General features: G+C 41.9%; 1 protein-coding gene across 1 annotated transcript; it reads right to left on the bottom strand.

Annotated features, from left to right (window-relative positions):
• Positions 1 to 917: 917 nt before the first annotated feature.
• LOC306777004 (ceruloplasmin-like) lies at positions 918 to 19,906 on the bottom strand (the record flags this gene model as incomplete). Its single annotated transcript, XM_079267928.1, has 24 exons — positions 918 to 1,028; positions 1,130 to 1,235; positions 1,740 to 1,796; positions 1,897 to 2,036; positions 2,173 to 2,264; positions 2,707 to 2,778; positions 2,940 to 2,995; positions 3,127 to 3,233; positions 11,074 to 11,202; positions 11,341 to 11,480; positions 12,641 to 12,845; positions 13,277 to 13,489; positions 13,618 to 13,774; positions 14,029 to 14,243; positions 14,334 to 14,378; positions 14,496 to 14,636; positions 15,224 to 15,363; positions 15,610 to 15,748; positions 15,868 to 16,030; positions 17,567 to 17,658; positions 17,740 to 17,913; positions 18,383 to 18,595; positions 18,670 to 18,914; positions 19,746 to 19,906. 24 exons carry the CDS (start codon positions 19,904 to 19,906, stop codon positions 1,003 to 1,005), a joined length of 3,228 nt encoding a protein of 1,075 aa, XP_079124054.1. The 3' UTR covers positions 918 to 1,002.
• Positions 19,907 to 20,321: the final 415 nt, after the last annotated feature.

The following is a 20,321-nucleotide window of genomic DNA, read 5'->3' as shown; positions in this document are numbered from 1 at the left end:
GCTTTCATGTACATGCTTGTGAAACCTAACCGTACATCATTAGGCTAACATTTGTTTCAGTCCTAAGTTTTCTCTTTTACCCCTCCAAGCATGAGACCTCTAGAGAACATGTACTGCATGCTTTTTCAGTAAATGTTGTTCAGCCTACTAGGGGTTTTGAGTTATAATGTTGGAATGAAAGAAAATCTAAATTTTTTATTTTTACAAATACTATTTTGATGCTATTATTACAAAGAATCCCACGACAACATAACTAGCCTATTAAATAGGCCGTATTTGCTGGGTTGCCAATCACCCTAATAATGAACAGCGTCAGTTACTCCCATCTTAAATTCATTAGGGAAAGTTGGAAAGACTATTCAGGTATTTAGGGAATAACCTACAACATAATATTAAAACATAAAAATGTTTTTTTAAGTGCTCTGAAAGACATAAAGCTGAGCAGTTTGTGTGTGAGTGTATGAACACAATGATTGGTTGCGATGCAATGGGCACCAGCTAAAATCATGCGCAAGGCAACACTACATCCCTACCTCACAGTAATCACTCAAAAGGTTATTCCAAAGGATACATGTTTCCCCTGCTGATGTGTTATGTGAGTTACATCGCTGAAGACAACAATGTTCACTTGTGTTACAAATGATTTTAGTTTCCGCACACAGTGCAACTCTACGGCTACAGTGCCCCCTGCTGCCCGACTGCTGTCATTACATGCCACACATAACAGTTATATAGAACTGTTCATTCATTTTACATTTTTCTTTATTTTTTTCAGTATTCTTACAGGCTTCAGTGTCATTTGGGAAAATATCAAAGCAGATAGACAATTTTAAAAATGCACATTTTATTATTTATGAATTGTGATGTCTATTCTGAGATGTAATTATCTGCACAAGTAACCGTTCACATTAAGATGAGTTTATGAAGAGCGTTTAATGAATTGGGTCCTGAAATAAAATGTCAGCTCATCTCGGCTGTCTTCTATCCTTTTTTCTCAACTGTTCAGCCAAAGATTCCCTTCTTCTTTGCTGTTGACGAGAAACAAACATGTCACTCTTTGCACAGCATACTCATTATCTCGCATTTCTCCAAGCCTGAATTCATGTCCCTGCCCAATTAGTGTTCTTACCTTTCTCAGTAACAGTATACATCGCCTCCATGCCACCTTTAATGTGGTCAATGACGTGACAGTGGAGCAGCCAGGAACCAGGATACTCAGGACGCATCTTTACAGTCTGAACAGGGAGAGGATGGAAACGTCAAGTGAGTCACAAGTTTCATTTTTATTCATGTTTGACAACACTGAACCTACAGAATCCAGTTTTCCTGCAACTAACTGATGCAAAATGTTCTAACATTTTAAGTTCTATATATATATATATATATATATATATATATATATATATATATATATATATATATATATATTTGCTGTTAAAGATGGTAGGATTGGCAAAGGAACACTTATATCATATATGCAGCAGCACAATTAAAACAATACTTTTACCTGATTTCCTTTTTTAAAAGTGAGCAAAAAATATTTTAAGTTAATCTGTATTCCTTATTTGGTGTGTCTATATGAATTTTGTAACCTGTTTTAAGAGAAGATATTTTAATATATTTTACAATCCAATGGATGATGAACAATAACCTTTTACGACACTGATCCCTTGAAGTTGTGCATATAATAAGACAAATTAAATCAGTTGATGCCACGTCAGGATGTTTTGAGGTTTTACCTGAAAGGTTGCTGGAAACAGCTCATACACATCCGTACGATGAGGACCTCCACCCAGCTGGAGAGAAAGAGCAAAAAATAGTTGGAATTTGTGTGTATTAGTTTGCGTAATGTGTGATTGTGTAGGCATGTCTTGCAAGTTTGTTTGTCTTGTATACCTTATATTCCACACTGTGCCCATGCCAGTGTGCGGTGTGTATGTCCACATCATTGCCCATTCCCATCAGGTACCAGTACACCTTATCACCCACCTCCATGTTTAGACCATTCAGATTTCCATACATATAACCATTGATGGCTGCATATACAGAAAAGCACACAAACAAACATATTGGAAAGACATGAAGAATATTTCGATCGACATCGAAAGTAAAAAAAAATACCATCGGTCAAAATGATGCCGTTTATTTTGATAAAGATTATCTTTATCTCACCATGCATCTTGTTGCTCTCTATAAAGGTTTCATCATCCTTCAAGTTTGTGCGAGGGTTCCTGATGTAGGTCCTGATATTTTCATCCAGATACCTGGAATAATAATAATAATAATAATAATAATAATAATAATAATAATAATAATAATAATAAAAGGATATGAGGTGGGACCCGATAAAATTGCATATAAACTTCACTGTTGAACCATCTACTGATGAAATTCTCTAAACGGAAAATGTTGACATTATTAAAGTGTGTGGATTATCCTGATTATCTGTGAGAGGGTTTACAGAAAGTAAGTATTTCAAATTGACAGTGTTAATTACCATAATTAAAATTCCAATCAATTCCATTGTATGGTGGTGGCGGCATACATTTCAGACAATTTCAAAACCTCAGAATACAAAACCAAAAGAACATTTTTTTAGATACCATGAAGTAAAGGGACAAAATCTGTTTTGCATTGAAATTAGACACCTTAACTACTAAAGGTCTAAACAGTTCATAGTTAGTTTTAAGGTTAGACTCCACTTACCAACTTTCATTCTCATCAAAAACCAGGAAAAGCAGCGCGAACTCTTCCACTTGCTTTTTCATACCAAGACTCCTGAAAGAAACACAGTTTATAAAGCTGTAAATTAGCACTCTATAAAATACTTTATAATATTGTTTTGTGATACAGAACAAAAATTCATTCCTGCCTCATCATACCTTGAAAACACACACGCACACAGTACATGCTGCATGAAATGATGCAGAGACACTCACCTGCCCCAGCTACGGCGACAGATCACCAACGGACCAATCAGACCGCTGTACAGGTCCTGTTAGGCAGGGAGACGAGGTAAGTGTGTGTGTGTGTGTGTGTGTGTGTGTGTGTGTGTGTGTGTGTGTGTGTGTGTGTGTGTGTGTGTGTGTGTGTGTGTGTGCGCGTGTGTGCGTGTGTGTGGCGTACCTTGGTAACATCAGCAGTGGAGTAGTATGCTGACACAAAGCACTCCTCCTGCTCTGTGGTTGGTCCTGTATTCTTTGTAACGTACCACTGGTAGGAGTAAGTCTCACCTAGTGTTGTGAAAATAAAGCTATCTTTCACACTTAGAGCAGGTTTAAGAATGAAACAGAAGCTCTCAGAGGCGTATAGTAATATCAAAGCAATAGATTTATTTATCAACAGAGTTATTCAGCCAACACAATTAAACATGCATGGGCTCTAATGATTTCCCTCTCAGAGGTCCACCATAAGACACGCTTCAACATAGCAGCGTAATCATTTATATAGGGTCCCTCCTCTAGAGGCCCATTGGTTCAAGTCAAAGTTGCAGGCTGAGCATGTTTTTACATGTATTCAACCTGGTTGGGACCTGAGCATATCCGCCCACACTGGCCCGTCCCAGAAGGTGTAGTCATCTGTCAGTGCGTATGAGATGTTGTCGGCTGTGGGGGCAAGGAGAATGGGCACTGCTAGGGCGCTGTCTCTTTCCTGTCTCACTCCTCTATTATTCTACCTTATCTAAAAATGGCAGCCTATCCCTTTGTGACGCAGTTAAAGTTATCAATCTCCCACTGGCTTCTCCCTTGCCCTAGCGTGTACTGTGTGTATTGCGTGAGTGATTATTAAATCTGCATAAACTAATGATTATTAAATCTGCATAAACTAATGATTATTAAATCTGCATAACCTAATGATTATTAAATCTGCATAACCTAGTGGCTATTTAAACTGCAAATAAGCTAATTTTCTCAACAAATCCCTCTCTTGACGTCTGAAAGACGTCACTTTCTTTACCTTCCTACCCTGTTACACGCCTGTGTCTGGCTCTGCCTCATCTGACCCTAACAGGCTGGTCTGCTCCTCCCATACTGGGTAAGCTCCATAAGGAGGGGGTGGTGGGGGTTCCTTGGAGAGGGCAGTTGTGATGAGACGGCTAACCTAAGAACGAATACAGGGTATTATACAACATCCACATGACACCAGTATTGCAATGAACACTCCCGCTGACACTGCTATTGACAAGATCAGGTTCTTCCATTTTCCAAACATGTTTTCCATCCAATCGCCAAATGGATTGTTTACACCTGATGCTTCCTGCATTTCTTTTGACAGTGCCCTCAGACTATTCAGTGCTTTTATGACTGAACCGTCCGGCGCAGTGTTGTTGGGGATGACAGTGCAACACAGATCTCCAAACATTGAGCAAACACCCCCTTTTTCAGCAAGCAACATGTCTACAGCATTCTGTTCTGCATAGAAATCAAAGAAGTTGGGGCCAGCTGCTCAGCCAGGCCCTCTATTGCATCCCTAGTATGATTAGCCAAGCGAAGAACATTGTAATGCACATTATTAATACGATCAACATTTTTATTTACTGTTATCCATGGAATGATACATACGATACTCTCAAAACCTGCTGGTCTACCAATTTGTATTCATTAGGCACTCCTCTGGGCACTCCGATTTCATCCATGTAGGTTGGACCTTTGTCCAGACTGAACTCAGTTCCAGCTGCTCTTTTTGCTAAGATATGTCTGCGTCTGCATTGGGTCAGGCTTTGTAAGCTTTGAAATATCCTACTGCAGTTGCGTTATCAATTGGTGGAAATATGGATGCCAGAGTTGTGCAATTTGGTGGAGTAGCTATTTTAGTCATATTTGTCATGCACGCGTATCCTGTTGGGTCAGATTCAGGATATAGTGGTGCTGGTTCAGTGAACATAGCTGCTCTTGCTGCAGCACAAGCTACACAGCCACCCATTTTGTTTATAGCATTATCAACTATCCAATTTAACCAAACATTGTTGCTTCCATGTCCTGTAGCTAATTGGATCACCTGTTGGGGAGTCCATTTAGAAAAGTCTTCTGACAAGACAATTGGTGGGTCCGGTGGTGGTGGTGGTCTGTACAGAATTATGTTTATCTGAATTCCTACTCTCGGGTCTTTGCCGGGGACGTCCACTAATAGGGCGAACCATATTATGTTTTTCCCTGTGCTGCTTTTGGTGACGTTGTTTAGAGACAGAGATAAGGGATTGGTTGTTGGCGAAAAGTCTCGTTGGAATTCTATTTTGTCCCATAAGGTCTTTCTCGTCTGTGGCTTCCACCGCCCTGTGTATTTTGTTACCGCGCCCCAGGAATAACAAAACGCCTTGGACGCGACGTTCACGTAATTCTCACATCTCTTGACTACGGAATGGTCAGCACACAAATACACAGCATAACCTCTCCATGCTTTTGGTCTTCCTCCACAGTTAATCACATCACACAAATCAAAAGTAAAAACGGTCTTGCTCCCCTTGGTGTAGTTTAAGGTCAGATATGCACGACACGCTTTTGGTGGTCGCTTGTATGCCGGTTCTGAGGCATCTCTTTTTTGCCTACTCTTCCCTCTCTCGAGGTTGTTTTGAGTTTTGTTCACATCCTTGCCGCTTGTTGTCAGATTGCAGCTTGGATGACTCTCAAACCCTGTCAGATTTTGCACTGCTTCTGGCAGACAGCCATAGTTTCCGCTGGTTGGTTTGTTTACTTTTTCGTACCTCACCTCCAATCCCCAAGTCAAAAGTATCACAAATGCCACACCCACACCCATTAGGATCCATCTGGTTCTTTTACCTATACCCATATCTTTCCAGGTAACTGAGGGATGAATCCCCAGTGACTGGATGTCCGTTCTTCCCAACAAATTACAATTACACTCCATTTTGCGCCAGATCACCTCTGACCTCTGCTAAGGGTCTGGAACGCTCAGGTGCTGGGGCACAATGTGACAGGTGGTGCCAAGGTGCTCCTGATTTACCTATGACCTGGACCGAGTGTGAAGTAACCTCCTTCACTTCGTACGGCCCTATCCACCTGGGGTCAGTCCACTTTCTCTTATGAACTTTGACCCTGACCCAGTCACCCACTCGGATGAGATTTTTTACCTCTTCCTGGTCAGCTGCACTGGTTCGCTGGACCTGTTTGGAGAGAGCCTCCGTGAGAATGATTAATGCAGTCATATACACCTTCATGTCTACCTGCTGCACCTCTAGGGCAGGAATATGACTATTAACTCATGTGGTGAAAGACGCGTCTCATTTCCTTGTGCCACTGAAAATTGCCATTAGAGCTAGTGGTAAAGCTTCAACCCCTGTCAGCTTTGATGCTGCACATGTTTTTGCTATTTTTCGATTTTAGCGTCTGATTTGCCCTCTCTACCAGTCCTTGTGACTGTGGATGATACACTGATCCATACCTATGTCTGATTCCTAGTCTGGCTTCCACTTCCTGCAAATCATGATATCATTCAACATATTGTAAAAAAGGCTGAACCACTTGGTAAGTGTAAATCAACCAGATTGTTTCACAAGGCTTTGTGAAATACACCAGGGCTTTTGGGTGGCAAAAGTCTGTCCTCTCTGGGGATTAATAAAGTTGTCCTAATCTAATCTAATCTAAATAACCCTAAGGACACCTGGGTCCATTATTATATAGCCTTCAATAAAAACTCAAAAACAGGTGTAATACTTTCAATAGCCTCTCATTTGAGACAGCTCAGCCATGTTGACGGATGTGTGTGTGTGTTTTATCAAACATAAGTTGAATGACTCTTTTTACTGATACAATTGATTTGTGTAAGTCACCTTTGTTTCTGTACATTACCAGGATCCTCTATATTGCTGAAGTCAGTGAATTGAGTCTGACTTGCTGCCAGTCAGACATGTCCTTCACACCAGTCCTGGGCTTGTACCATGTGGAAACATGTGGAAACATGTGGAATCCTCCCCCTTTACAAACTCAGATTGTGTGGGACACAGAGAAACAGACAGCAGCAGTACTTTTTTGTCCAACAAACTGTTATTATACCATTATATAATTTCCACCTCTCTAAATCATACTTCCTCTAACCTTGCATCTCGTTCACGTAACCCATGTGCTGTGCAGTGAAGTGAATCAGCCTGCATGTGACAGTCTAAACATTTTCTCTTTTTAGTTAACGTGACTTGCTGTGACTTTCTAAATCCTTCAATCTCATTCGAATACATATGTGGGTGTGAGTGGTGTTTGTCTAGTTCCTAATGTGTGTATTAAATATACAAGTTTGTCATCTAAAGAATCTGAAGTTAACTCACCCTCGGTGTTGTATTTGTGTGCGCGTCGTTGGTCCAGCTCTGGTCTCACTCCGGTCCCTGCTGCACCCCCCTTTGATGGCTGATTGTCGAGCCCTCCCACCACTCCTTGTTCATGGAGCGTGAGCATCTGTTCCTCAATGTTCAAGCTGCCACATGTATGGCACACAAAGTCTTCAGTTGGTGTGTGTCAAAGTCTCAAAGTGTCTTTCAGCTTCCTCTCATGCCCTGATACATTATCAGCTGGGCATGCTTGCATCTGTGCTGACGAAACTTCTCTGTTGTCCGTTGTTGAACTGATCCTCATGTTCAGCATGCTGCATGTCACACAACTCTCTTGTGTGATGTTCTCCAGGCTTATGGATGGCAGAAAGCCTTCTTACAAAGTTCAGTCAGGGCTGTCACCGCATGTTTATACGGCCAGTTTTCACCATTGTCGTATGCAACTCACTGCAGGTTTGAATGCCGCAGATATTTTCTGTAGCATTGACATGGTACCTGTAGATTTTGACGAGTCTCATTCGTCTTCTTCATCCTCAACGTGTTGAGTGGTGGGTGTCGTTCAAGTTGTTTGTGGCTGGGGAGCATACAGCAGGAAGCGGAATCCCCAGATCAGGACCAAGGACTAAAAATCAACAAAACAAACAAAACAAAACAGCTGCCAAAAGTTCAGCAGCAAATGTTAGACATGTAGAGATACAATTCTTAGATCCCTGTGTTTCTGTGTGTGCGTGCCTCTGTGTGTGTGTGTGTGTGTGTGTGTGTGTGTCTCACCCCTGCATTCCTCTCTCTCTCTCTGCTCACATGCCTCTCTGTCTATTTTAAACAGTTACACCTATTTTCGTTTCCTCTTGGACATCAACTTATTTGTATCTGCTTCACCCTTTTCTCTGCTCCCAGCACGTTCTGAGTTAATCAAATTTTAATCATAGGCTAAAACTGCCTCTTTCAGGGAATCCCAATTTTGTTTACTTTTTACTTTTACTTCACTACATTTTGCAAAGAAAACTGATACTTTTACTCCGATACATTTCCCCTGAAACCTTCGTTACTCGCTACAAAATCAAATCTATCTTTAGAAACAAAATGAATCATGAGACCAGCGTCGGGGACTGTGGTGGAACACAGACTGCCAGCTTATCTCCAACCTTGGCCTTGCTATGTTTTCGCTCCTAACTTTGTTTAGTCTCCCAGTAAACTGAAGTATTAACCCTTAGCACACATACCAAATTAAAACCATTAAAACCATTAAAACCAACCCCTCTGAAATATGCACAAATCACGTATCGATCTATTCTAATGTTTTATGTTTGTGTTTGATAGCAACGGGTGTGTCTCATATGCGTTTCCACTGTCCCTCAAACTTTGAAAGTCACACACACACATTTGCAGCAGCCGCAGCCCTCAGCTTTTTCTCTCATATGCACGCTCCAAACACTCCTTTAAACAAAATTGAAACCAAGCACACTGCCGTCTTTGGAATGCGCACAAATCACAAATACGGTAAAGGAATATCTTTACAAATACAGTCAAACAAATAAACAAAAGTTAAAACGCAAATAGTCACACGCATTCATACCAAATAATCAAAATCACACACGCTCCCGTCTCTGAACACTCGGATTAACTGAACAGTTAATCCACTTTCTCACCCTCAGCAAACCGACTGTGTATCGATGACCTCTTGATCACGATACAAATGACAAACTGCTTTTTCAGCAAACAAATACAGTCAAATCATAAAAATTCTTTCCCTAACCAACACACAAAACAAACAACGTTACTTTAATGCATCACAGCGGCCGCTGCGTATCATATACACAAGTATAATATCTGCTTTGGCTGGGGTTCGAACACGGCCCTACCGCCCACCGCGTGGAAGGCCGCAATGCTAACCCCTATGCTACTGGCCCTGTATATCCACAACACAATTTAGCACACTTAAATAGCCAAGGCCTCTGCTCTGGCCTGTCTCCTGGCGACTTTTCTTTTAAACTCCGACCGTTATCAACGATTCACCGGTTAACTCAAGATTTGCGCTCTCGCCCAGAAACTCCGTCGAGGATACTCTAAGCAGAGATATCATGTTTTTCCACTAAACGCTACGCACAATCCTGGTGTCCTGAGACTTGATGTCTTGATAAGGTAATTTTCTCTTCGTCCGCTATCAATCAGTTAATTTAAAACCTGTGCTCCCGTGCAGAAACTATCTGAAGGTTACTCTACGCAGAGTTAACTTGGTTTTACACCACACGTAACACACTTGATACGGTAATATTTCACGGTCCATTCACTGTCAGTTTACAGTTTATCAATGACCTTTAACACACATATATCCCCGTCATGTTATACAGTTTCTTCGTAGTCCAAAACGTCTTATAATTACGTTAAAGATTACGCTTTATTTGTGGCAGGAATTTGAGTGCGAGGCGCGAGGCGCGTGACAGCGACAGAGAAGGCGCGTGGCACGGCTCACATTCCTTCACTCTACGCTGCCACAAAAACATCATTTTTCGCCTTTTATCTAACGTCTTCTGCTGGACTCATTCATTCCTGTGCACAGACCCCCCAAATGGCTGTATAACAACTCTGTTGCTGTGTGTTTATTCTTTACAATACTTTATAACTATTCCTTACCCACAGTTCGGTCAGTCTGATATCAAATTTAGAATTAAAGCTATGAATACAATATGCAGGATTCAGTTAAATAGGACCTGCTCACCTGTTTGTTATGCCGGCAATATCAGACCTCCCGAAACTGCTGGCACGGACCCAGTGGCAGATACTGGGGCTCCCAGCCTCGGGGAGGATTCGCCAATTATTTCTGAAATCACAGATAGAGAGGTCTGTTAACATTCCAACCCGATATGCTCTGTATCAAGTCTTGCCCGCATCCTCCACCAATTTGTTGTGAAAATAAAGCTATCTTTCACACTTAGAGCAGGTTTAAGAATGAAACAGAAGCTCTCAGAGGCGTATAGTAATATCAAAGCAATAGATTTATTTATCAACAGAGTTATTCAGCCAACACAATTAAACATGCATGGGCTCTAATGATTTCCCTCTCAGAGGTCCACCATAAGACACGCTTCAACATAGCAGCGTAATCATTTATATAGGGTCCCTCCTCTAGAGGCCCATTGGTTCAAGTCAAAGTTGCAGGCTGAGCATGTTTTTACATGTATTCAACCTGGTTGGGACCTGAGCATATCCGCCCACACTGGCCCGTCCCAGAAGGTGTAGTCATCTGTCAGTGCGTATGAGATGTTGTCGGCTGTGGGGGCAAGGAGAATGGGCACTGCTAGGGCGCTGTCTCTTTCCTGTCTCACTCCTCTATTATTCTACCTTATCTAAAAATGGCAGCCTATCCCTTTGTGACGCAGTTAAAGTTATCAATCTCCCACTGGCTTCTCCCTTGCCCTAGCGTGTACTGTGTGTATTGCGTGAGTGATTATTAAATCTGCATAAACTAATGATTATTAAATCTGCATAAACTAATGATTATTAAATCTGCATAACCTAATGATTATTAAATCTGCATAACCTAGTGGCTATTTAAACTGCAAATAAGCTAATTTTCTCAACACTAGGAAAGACATGTTTCTAGGTATTGAATCCCATACTATGTGAAAAAAGTATATTAGAGCTAAGTGAAGGACCTTTGCAGAGTCCTTTTGGTATTCTCAGAAAATTGTAACTTTGTTACACAATAATAATGAAGTAAATCTACAATTAAAATGTTGCATTCTGGGATTAATTCCAATATTTCTTGATGGTCTGCAAGCAGGTAGACACACTACCTGGTTGGGTGAGATGAACTGCCGGGATTTCTGTCTTGACTCCATGGGCGTGGATGGAATAAGGCCTGGACGCCATGTTTTTAAAAACCACCGTCACCTTGTCTCCCACATCAGCGTGAATCATTGGACCTGGAAGACGGGAAAGTGTTTTGATTACAAGACCAATCCAGCTGGAACATAAATCCAAGATGTTTTATACATAGTATTTGTGGCTTTTATATTACAATCACAGTTTGTGCATTCCTGCTGCCCTGGCTGAGAGCCTACCCATGATGCCGAGGTGTTCTATATCAGCTGCTCTTTCCACTTGCTTGGTGAATTTGTTATTGGTGAACTGGCGGTAGACCACCTTCTTGTAACGGGAGCCGATAAACCCACCCTGCTGGTCCAGGAAGACAGAAGCAGGGCTGCGGAGGGAGAGAGACGGGCTTATTTTGCAAAGGATTAAATGTTGTGTGTGTTTATGGTACAATCACCTCATGCGGATGTGTTTAAGCATTCACTTCCATTTGCATGTAAATGTGTTTCTGCATGAATCTGTGTTTTGCTGTTTGGTTATCAAAAGATACAAAACACTAAAGACAACAAAAAACATTAGGTGCAATATTATTTCATCTTGACATAAATAACTGAGCAGAGTTAAATGAAATAGCAAGGAGAGAAGTTTTATAAAAGTGCAAAGTTAGATTTAAAGGATAAGAAGACTGGTGGTATTCTACTGTACATTTTTCTTATTGTTAAAAAATCCCATGAAAACACCAAAACCAACAATGTGTTAGTCCATCTCTCAGCCCCTCTGGTTCCTTCGCAAGACCTTTAATAAACACGTCTCCAATAAATAATCTCATTTTCAAAAGGCTCCATTTTCTAAAACAGCTGGGAATTTTAAGAAAACTTTACTCAAACAGGAGTACACAGAGAACTTGTTGGGCATCATTTTTATACGGATTACTCCATGTCTGGTGCTCAGCTGCATGCCGGTGTGTGGGATTGACTCAAAAATAATGTGTGTTTGTACTGAAGTAACATCTCACCAACAGCAACAATATGGCTCATTGATGGGTTTTTTAATAGTTTTGGGGCAAAACTTGAGGTCTAAGATGCATCAAGCTTAAAAGGCAATACCTCTTAGTCAGATCAATTGCATTGCTGGTTTTGGTCTTTTTCTGACATTTGTGGACAGTAAGAAATATTCAGGGAATCAACATTTATCTTATCCTTCAAGTTGTATACAATGTTTGTATAATAAAATAAACTGCATGCATGTTAAGGTAGTGCATGGTTTCCGCTGTCATCAATCTTTGGAGGCCAATTTTGCCGCCAACTGTCCGCAGAAGTCCAGATATTTGTAAGCAACTGTTTTCATGCTGTACATGTGCAGGGGACGATATTTTTTTCCGACGATGGCGAAGGCATGACCCGCCCTACTCTGCCTCTGATTGGCTTACCCTGATATTACCCTAACCCCAACCAAGCTATCTCCTCATACACAGGCAGAGTAGGTCGGGTCATGACTTTGACATCTTAGGGGAAAAAAGAAAATTGGTGTGTGCAGGTGGTACTGTACTTCTCATGACCGCGGAACATCTCAGCCTCCCAGGTACGGTTTGGAGAGTAGTCCCAGTCCATCTCCATGGCAGCGATGTAGTAGGTTTTTGAGCGCAACATAGTCTCACCCTGACGCTGAAATATGCTGCACTTCGCTACCGTGTAGTTGGCTCTCATCCCACCACGGTAATGGTTCACTGTGGCTGACACCACTTCAAACTGACCTGAAACAAACACAATCATCATATGTACAGAAATACACAATGTACACGTTCGGCTCAATAATTATCCCAGACACCCAATGTTTGAAATCATTCGGTCTCTCACACACACACACACACACACACACACACACACACACACACACACACACACACACACACACACACACACACACACACACACACACACACACACACACACACACACACACACACACACACACACACACACATGTTATATTCTCATTCTGTTTGAATTGTGAGATCAAAACAAAGTTGTAACAATGTCACTGAAGGTTCTCACAAGTAATAAGTACAATCATGTGTGCGTGAGAGAGAGACAGAGAGAGAGAGAGACAGAGAGAGAGAGAGAGAGAGAGAGAGACAGAGAGCAAGAGAGAGAGAGAGACAGAGAGAGACAGAGAGATGTATACCCATGCTGTCTGGCTCCATAGTGACAGTGTGTGAGATGTGAGGGAAGACGCTGATGGTGTCTCGTCTGTTCTGGCGGTAGATGAAGCGGTTTCCCTGGAAGTAAAGGCTGATGATGTCCGTCTCTGAACCCAGTCCTGACACGTGCCATGTTACCGTATCCCCCTTACACATGGTCAGGCCTGGGAGGTTCCTATACACAAAGCCATTGATTGCTAAAACAGAAAGACACAGAAACAAAACATACAGTGATTAGCTCAAAAATGATAAAATCATGAAGGGAAAAAGCTAAGCTGAGCTGAGCTGCCAGTGATCAGTGTGTGAGTGTGCGTCGCCTACACACCGTGCATCTTGTTGCTTTCGATAAAGCCATCGTCCTCCTTGTTAAAAGGAGGCTCTATGGGAGCAGTGGTTAGGGACATAATGTTCTCATCCAGATACCAGCTCAGGTTCTCGTCAAACACAGTGGCCATGAGGTGGAACTCTTTTTTATAGTTTTTCTACATGAGGAGAAGAGAGAAGGATCAGGAGGAAAGGTGTCTAATTGTGATTTCATCAATACATTTCAGTTTTCTGTGTCCCTCTATGGCAGACCTCTATTGAAGCTGTTCTCCAGCCTTCTTGCCACAAGCCAGATATGTATCAGATTTAGGTCCACATATACTGCAAATATCCCCCAAATCATAACTGGAAACACCAGATTTAATGGGATGTGACCTGATCAAACATAAGTTTAGTGATGCCCTCTTCTTACTTGTATTCCTTTTTTCAGTGATCCAGGACGACAGATAAGGAGCGGTCCAACCAGTCCAGAGTGGGTGTCTTTAACAGGGTCCACTCCAGAGTAGTACATATAGGTCAGACAGTCGGCCTCCCCTTGGACTGGACCAGCACCCAATGGCACCGTCCATTCATAGCTGTGCAACGTTCCAGGTCTGACTAGAGCAGCTGGGGGAGGGGTCACCACTCCTAAATGTATTAAAAGAAAGAGGAATATTATAATGATGTTAATGCATGCTAACTTAGACTGGCACTGTAATATTCCAGCTTTTAGCTCACTTGGTTCCCTCTTCAACTCCCGCAGTTTCTTTGCTGTATGGGACTCTGAGGAGGAGAAGAAGTGTAGGGCAGGAAAGACGGAGACATAAAACAAGATAAGAAAGTGTCTAAAGTATAATCTAGTACATTGATAACAGTGTGAGTGCATGTGCTTGTATTAACCTTCCAGTTCATTGTGATAGAGCGTCCCATCCTGTTCTATACTGTACTGAACACCATGAGGCTGTATACTGTAAGGCCGGCTGGCTTTGTTCTTAAACACCACCTTGATAGTGTCCTTCTCTTCAGCTCGCAGCACAGGACCTGGAGACATGGATGGACACAAATGGACACACAAGCACACATTTAGGACAAAGGACCATTAGATGACACTATGTTGGGAGATATCTCATCATGTTAACAAAATCCTGCCGACATATTTCAAACATTAGTGTTGGAACTGGCAAACTGTTGTTGAAGTGATCTGACGAAGTCTGTCCAAAATATGAACAAAGACCTCCTTCAACAATAACAAAGCTATAGAAGGTCAGAAGAATTTTTTTTTAAAGCTGTTTTTAGTTGTAACCCAAATATCTTTGGTTGTTTGGGACAGTTGGTTGGACTAAACAAGCTATTTGAAAATGTTTGGGAAGTTGTGATGAATAAAAAATGAAAAAGTAATCTGCAGATTAGTCAATGATGAAACAGTCCAATGTTGTATGGAAAGTTTTAACCAGAAAGGGGAGCAAGACATATAATATATTTCGTTACATACCATACTATCGATATATAGCATTTTTCATTGAGTAATAAGCATGTTTGGCTGTACTAATTTGAGTTTATTTGTGCCTCCAGAGCATCGCTGACTCTGGAAAAAAAAGTGCAACCAACCCCTGCCCAGCCTGGATTACCCAGAATTCCAAGGTGTAGCTCCGCTGGGCTGCGTAGCATCTTTGTTGTGAAGGTAATGTCCGTGTATTCCACATAGCGAACCTTCTTATAGCGGCTTCCAATACGGTTTTGACTTCTAGTTACAAACATATCTGCTTCACTACACAAACACACACACACACAAACACACAATACAAATTATTAGCAGGTCTCTTACAGAATCATGAAGATTAGCCTGGACAATTTCTGTGAGAGTGTGTGTGTGTGTGTGTGTGTGTGTGTGTGTGTGTGTGTGTGTGTGTGTGTGTGTGTGTGTGTGTGTGTGTGTGTGTGTGTAGGTGTGTGTGTGTGTGTGTGTGTGTGTGTGCGTGCGTGCGTGCGTGCGTGTGTGTGTGCAGTAACCAACCCATCAGTAGGCGGCGTAGGAGCGTAGTCCCAGACTTCCTCTTCAGCAGCGATGAAGAACGGTCTGAGCTCACCGTGTGGCCGGGCCTTGTGGACGATGGGGAAACACTTCTTGATCTCAAACAGAGCCTGCATTCCAGCTGGACAAAACCACAAAACAAAAACTCACAAAGAAATACTAAACAAATTTGTTCATTATCCAACTGGGTGACAAAAGGACTTGCTTGAATCAAATTAAGAATTAAGGAAGTCGGCTCACCCATCAAATGGTCATTGACAGTGCACGTCAGCAGCCAGTGTCCAGGGTTGTCAGCTACCATTTCAGCTGTAGTGCTGGAGCCGGGGAAAAGACTGATTATGTCTGTGTGGTGGTTCTGAGTGGTCAGGATCTGGCCATGGAAATGAACTGAATGCATGTCCACCTGTTGCAGATAAAATACATTTAAACTGGGTTAAGACCAGGTGCTTGCTGCTAACACCAAGACATGATGTGGGCTATTGTGAGTCCAGTTTAGCAGCCCTGCAAAAAAGTAACACATGTTCACAAATTTAGTTTTTTCAACAAACTGTCAACAGAGGCCAGATGCAATTGTAAATGTGACGGTTACTGTTCAGACTTTCACCAACAAAATGAGAACTAGAACTGCATGCACTCAGACAATAAATGTGAGTCCTATTACAGGTACTTGGTATTGTTAGTATACGTTAACATATTGTCAATATAGGCCCAGTCAGACAAAGCTTGAGCTTCTTCTAAATGTGCTCAAAAAGACAAATCAGACAATAACTACAAAAGGTTCACTCAGTAGAAAGCAGATCTCGGCAAGACGGGTCTGCTACGACCACTGCTGTATTGTGTGATTGAATGAAAACACCCCAAAATGGTTGAGAGCAGTGAGTGACGAGCCAGCAGGCAGCCAATGGCCGTATAAAATAGTTGTGAAAGTTGTTTGTAGACAGTGTGAGTCATCACAACCACGAGAGGCTCTTGAGCATGCAGCCATGGGCACCCAAAAATATCATTATGTTTGCTGCAGCAGAATGCAAGATTAGCCGAGGGGAGACACAGAGGCGCACACTCACTCACTCACTCACACACTCACTCACTCACTCACTCACTCACAGACTCACTCACTCACTCACACACTCACTCACTCACAGACTCACTCACTCACTCACTCACAGACTCACTCACTCACTCACTCACAGACTCACTCACTCACACACTCACTCACTCACTCACACACTCACAGACTCACTCACTCACTCACACACTCACTCACACACTCACTCACTCACTCACTCACACACTCACTCACTCACTCACTCACTCACACACTCACTCACAGACTCACTCACTCACTCACTCACACACTCACTCACTCACTCACTCACTCACACACTCACTCACTCACTCACTCACTCACACACTCACTCACTCACTCACTCACACACTCACTCACTCACTCACTCACACACTCACTCACTCACTCACTCACACACACACACTCACTCACTCACTCACACACTCACTCACTCACTCACTCACTCACACACTCACTCACACACTCACTCACTCACACACTCACTCTCTCACACACTCACTCTCTCACTCACTCACTCACTCACTTAAGGGTGTACACACATGCGCACACACACGCGACCGATCGCATGATCTTCGTGGAAAATATGAAAATGAAAAATTAAAGGATTAAAGGGCTAGTTGCATATTTTGAACTTTGGTTGGTTATGTGCCTCAATTAAGACTTTTTTTTTAAATATGACACATGCAACTAGAACAATATTCTGATTCGTGGGAGTAATAATAATAATAATAATAATAACAATACCATTAATAATAGTAATAGTACAATAATACTATACAATAATAATACAACTATTAACAACAGTAATAATAATGATGATGATGATGATGATATTAAAAATACAATATTTACCTCATTGCCTAAGCCAATCATATGCCAGTGGATCTTCTTGCCTTGGCACATGCTCAGTCCAGGCAGGTTACCATACAGAAAACCATTTATACCTGCAATTAAATCAGAGTTAAAGGTATTTGTATGTGTATGCATATGAGTATGCGTATGTGTACCTGGATACTACCACTCACCGTGCATTTTGTTGCTCTCAATGAAATCTTCATCCTCCTTCAGGCCACTGGCAGGATTTGTAATGTGCGTCCTGATGTTGTCGTCCAGGTACCAGCTGAAGTTCTCATCTGACACCATGAAGAGCAGAGCGTAAAGATAGTCTCCTGAGCTGTCTCCATGCAGGTCCAGGGTTCCTACAGAGGAGTGGAGAGAGGACATTTTAGGATAACATGCATTAATGTACTGAAGGGGAAACCTACAGTAAGTAGTGCCCCTACACAACTATTTTCTCAATTAACTTCTTACTATTTTGGATGCTGATTTTTGGTATTGCCACAGCTGATCTCACAGATTTGACAAGAATCCAGCAATATTTTTGATAGTTTAATTTGTGGTGAAACGATTGGCTCAAAAATTGATAAGTTGATAGTAAGAAGTTAAATGAGGGAAACGTTGTTTGGGCCTTAAAGTAGGTTTCCCCTTCAGAATAAACCACAGAAAGTACAGAAAGTACAACATTTCCCTCTGAAATGGAATGGAGTGGAAGTAGCCGATATAGAAGCAGAAAATTAAAACTAAAGCAGAAGTACCTGAAAATATTACATCAGTTAAATAAATGTACTTAAGTTCCGTCACCAGATAAGTTAAAAAAGGTTCCAGTACCTCTCTTACAGACAATGAGGGGTCCCATCAGTCCTGAGTTGATGTCTTTTGGTGGGTTAACGTGGGAGTGGTAGAATCTGGTCAGGCAGTTGCTGTCCTCTAATGTTGGGCTGTGGCTCTCTGGGAGGTTCCACTCATATGTCACTGTTGTACCAGGAGCCACTGAGTCATCACGCTTCAGCTCTGGACCAGTACCGTCTGGGTAAAGGGCTCCTGAAGATACAAGCACACAGAGTCACACATATATCAGCCTGTTAAGGCTGCCCATCGATTCATTAATGCCTCACCCTCATTGCCCTTGCTGTAGTTCAGTCCATGTGAGTGGATGCTGTAAGGTCTGTTTGCCGTGTTATTCAGGTGGACGGTCACTGTGTCTCCCTCCTCGGCCATCAACAGGGGTCCCAGGTAGCCCAGCCACTCCGCCTTCACCACCTCTGTCCTGTAGGTGGCGTCGCTGTACTGCTTATACACAGCCTTCTTGTAGACGGAGCCAATGCGCTGGGGGCCTTTCTTTAAAAAGACGGAGGCTTCTCTACAGAGACAGAGAACGAGGATTATTATGGGTTGCAGTTAAAATATTACAAAAACCTGTGATTGGCTAAAAATTTTAGGGCCTTTTCACATCAGACATTTTGATTTGTGATTTTAGGGAAAGCAGAGGTGTAACTCATAACATTAACGATGGCTCTGATCTAATCAAGTTTCCCAGTAAGTCGTGACAGTATGACAGTGAGTGAGCATGTACAATATACCTTTTTTACCCACAAACACTGCTCATGATCGGACATGATTTTAACCACAAACGGTCTTATTATTTAGATTATTTCGATAAATGTATTAATTGTGGAACACAATTCATTACTGCGGTTTCTTCTTCTTCTTCTTCTTTTTTTTTAAAGCATGCTGAGCAGAGAGGTTAAAAATTACAAAATAAATAGTTCACATGAAACATAAGTAATTGGTTAAATGGGTAAAAGTAAACATGTAAAATGCATTTTGCACAGAAAGCACATCAAATATAAAGAATCACTCTCCAAAGGAAACTCTGCACTACACGTGGTGACACTGAATTTTTCTTTGATGAAGAGATGGAATAAGTGTTAAAGTAAGGCTATTTGTCATGTCTTTAAAAGTTGCCTTCTTTCGAGATACAAGGTTTTCACACAACAGTGAAGATTGTCGTAATAATATTGCAATACTTGACATTGAAGGTTAAATTGTTGAGCAGTGTGGGTCAAAAAATGACAATGCTCAAACATCCATGCATCTTAATTGAGATCATGGTATGGGGGTGAAGTGGCTATTGGAAAGACAACATAATCTTTCCAACGTAATCAAGACAATGTACTAAGTTTGTACTCACTCATCCTCTTGCAGTGTGCGGTTTTGAATGATGTTCATCCCACTTGGGGCATAGTTCCAAGACACTTCCTCTATCTTGAGGAAGTACTCTCTCCTCATCCCAGACGCACATACTGCTGCACAACACAGCAACAACACTCCCCTTAACCCCAGTCGCTGCATTTTGAAGATATAGCGCTGGCACTACCACTGATAACCTGCCCAAGGAGGACGATGACTCTTTAATTCTGTTGAGCGATCCAGAGGATGATAATGATGAAGACAAGCAGTGCAGACACCTGACAGCTGTAAGTCAGTCTGTCTGAGAGGCTTTAGACCCTCTGTGTGTCTTTATACTACCTAAGCTGACTGGTGGGAACAGCCAAGCAGGGCAGAGGGGTCACTGACCAACAGACAGGGTTTGAGCCAACCCATCACAGAGATAAGGGAGGGCGTTCCCTGACAGACTTTTTGATCAAAAGGTTACATTTGCATAAGAACAGAACATGCTATTCTTTGCAATGTCCACATTTGATGGCACAACCACGAAGAGATCAGATTTAACTTACATTTACATCAGACATTATGCAGAATATCT

Source organism: Melanostigma gelatinosum (genome assembly GCF_949748355.1).
Source record: "Melanostigma gelatinosum genome assembly, chromosome: 4".
Classification (NCBI taxonomy): Eukaryota; Metazoa; Chordata; class Actinopteri; order Perciformes; family Zoarcidae; genus Melanostigma; species Melanostigma gelatinosum.
The sequence above is the reverse complement of the archived record's forward strand: the minus strand, read 5'-3'. Positions and strand labels throughout refer to the sequence as shown.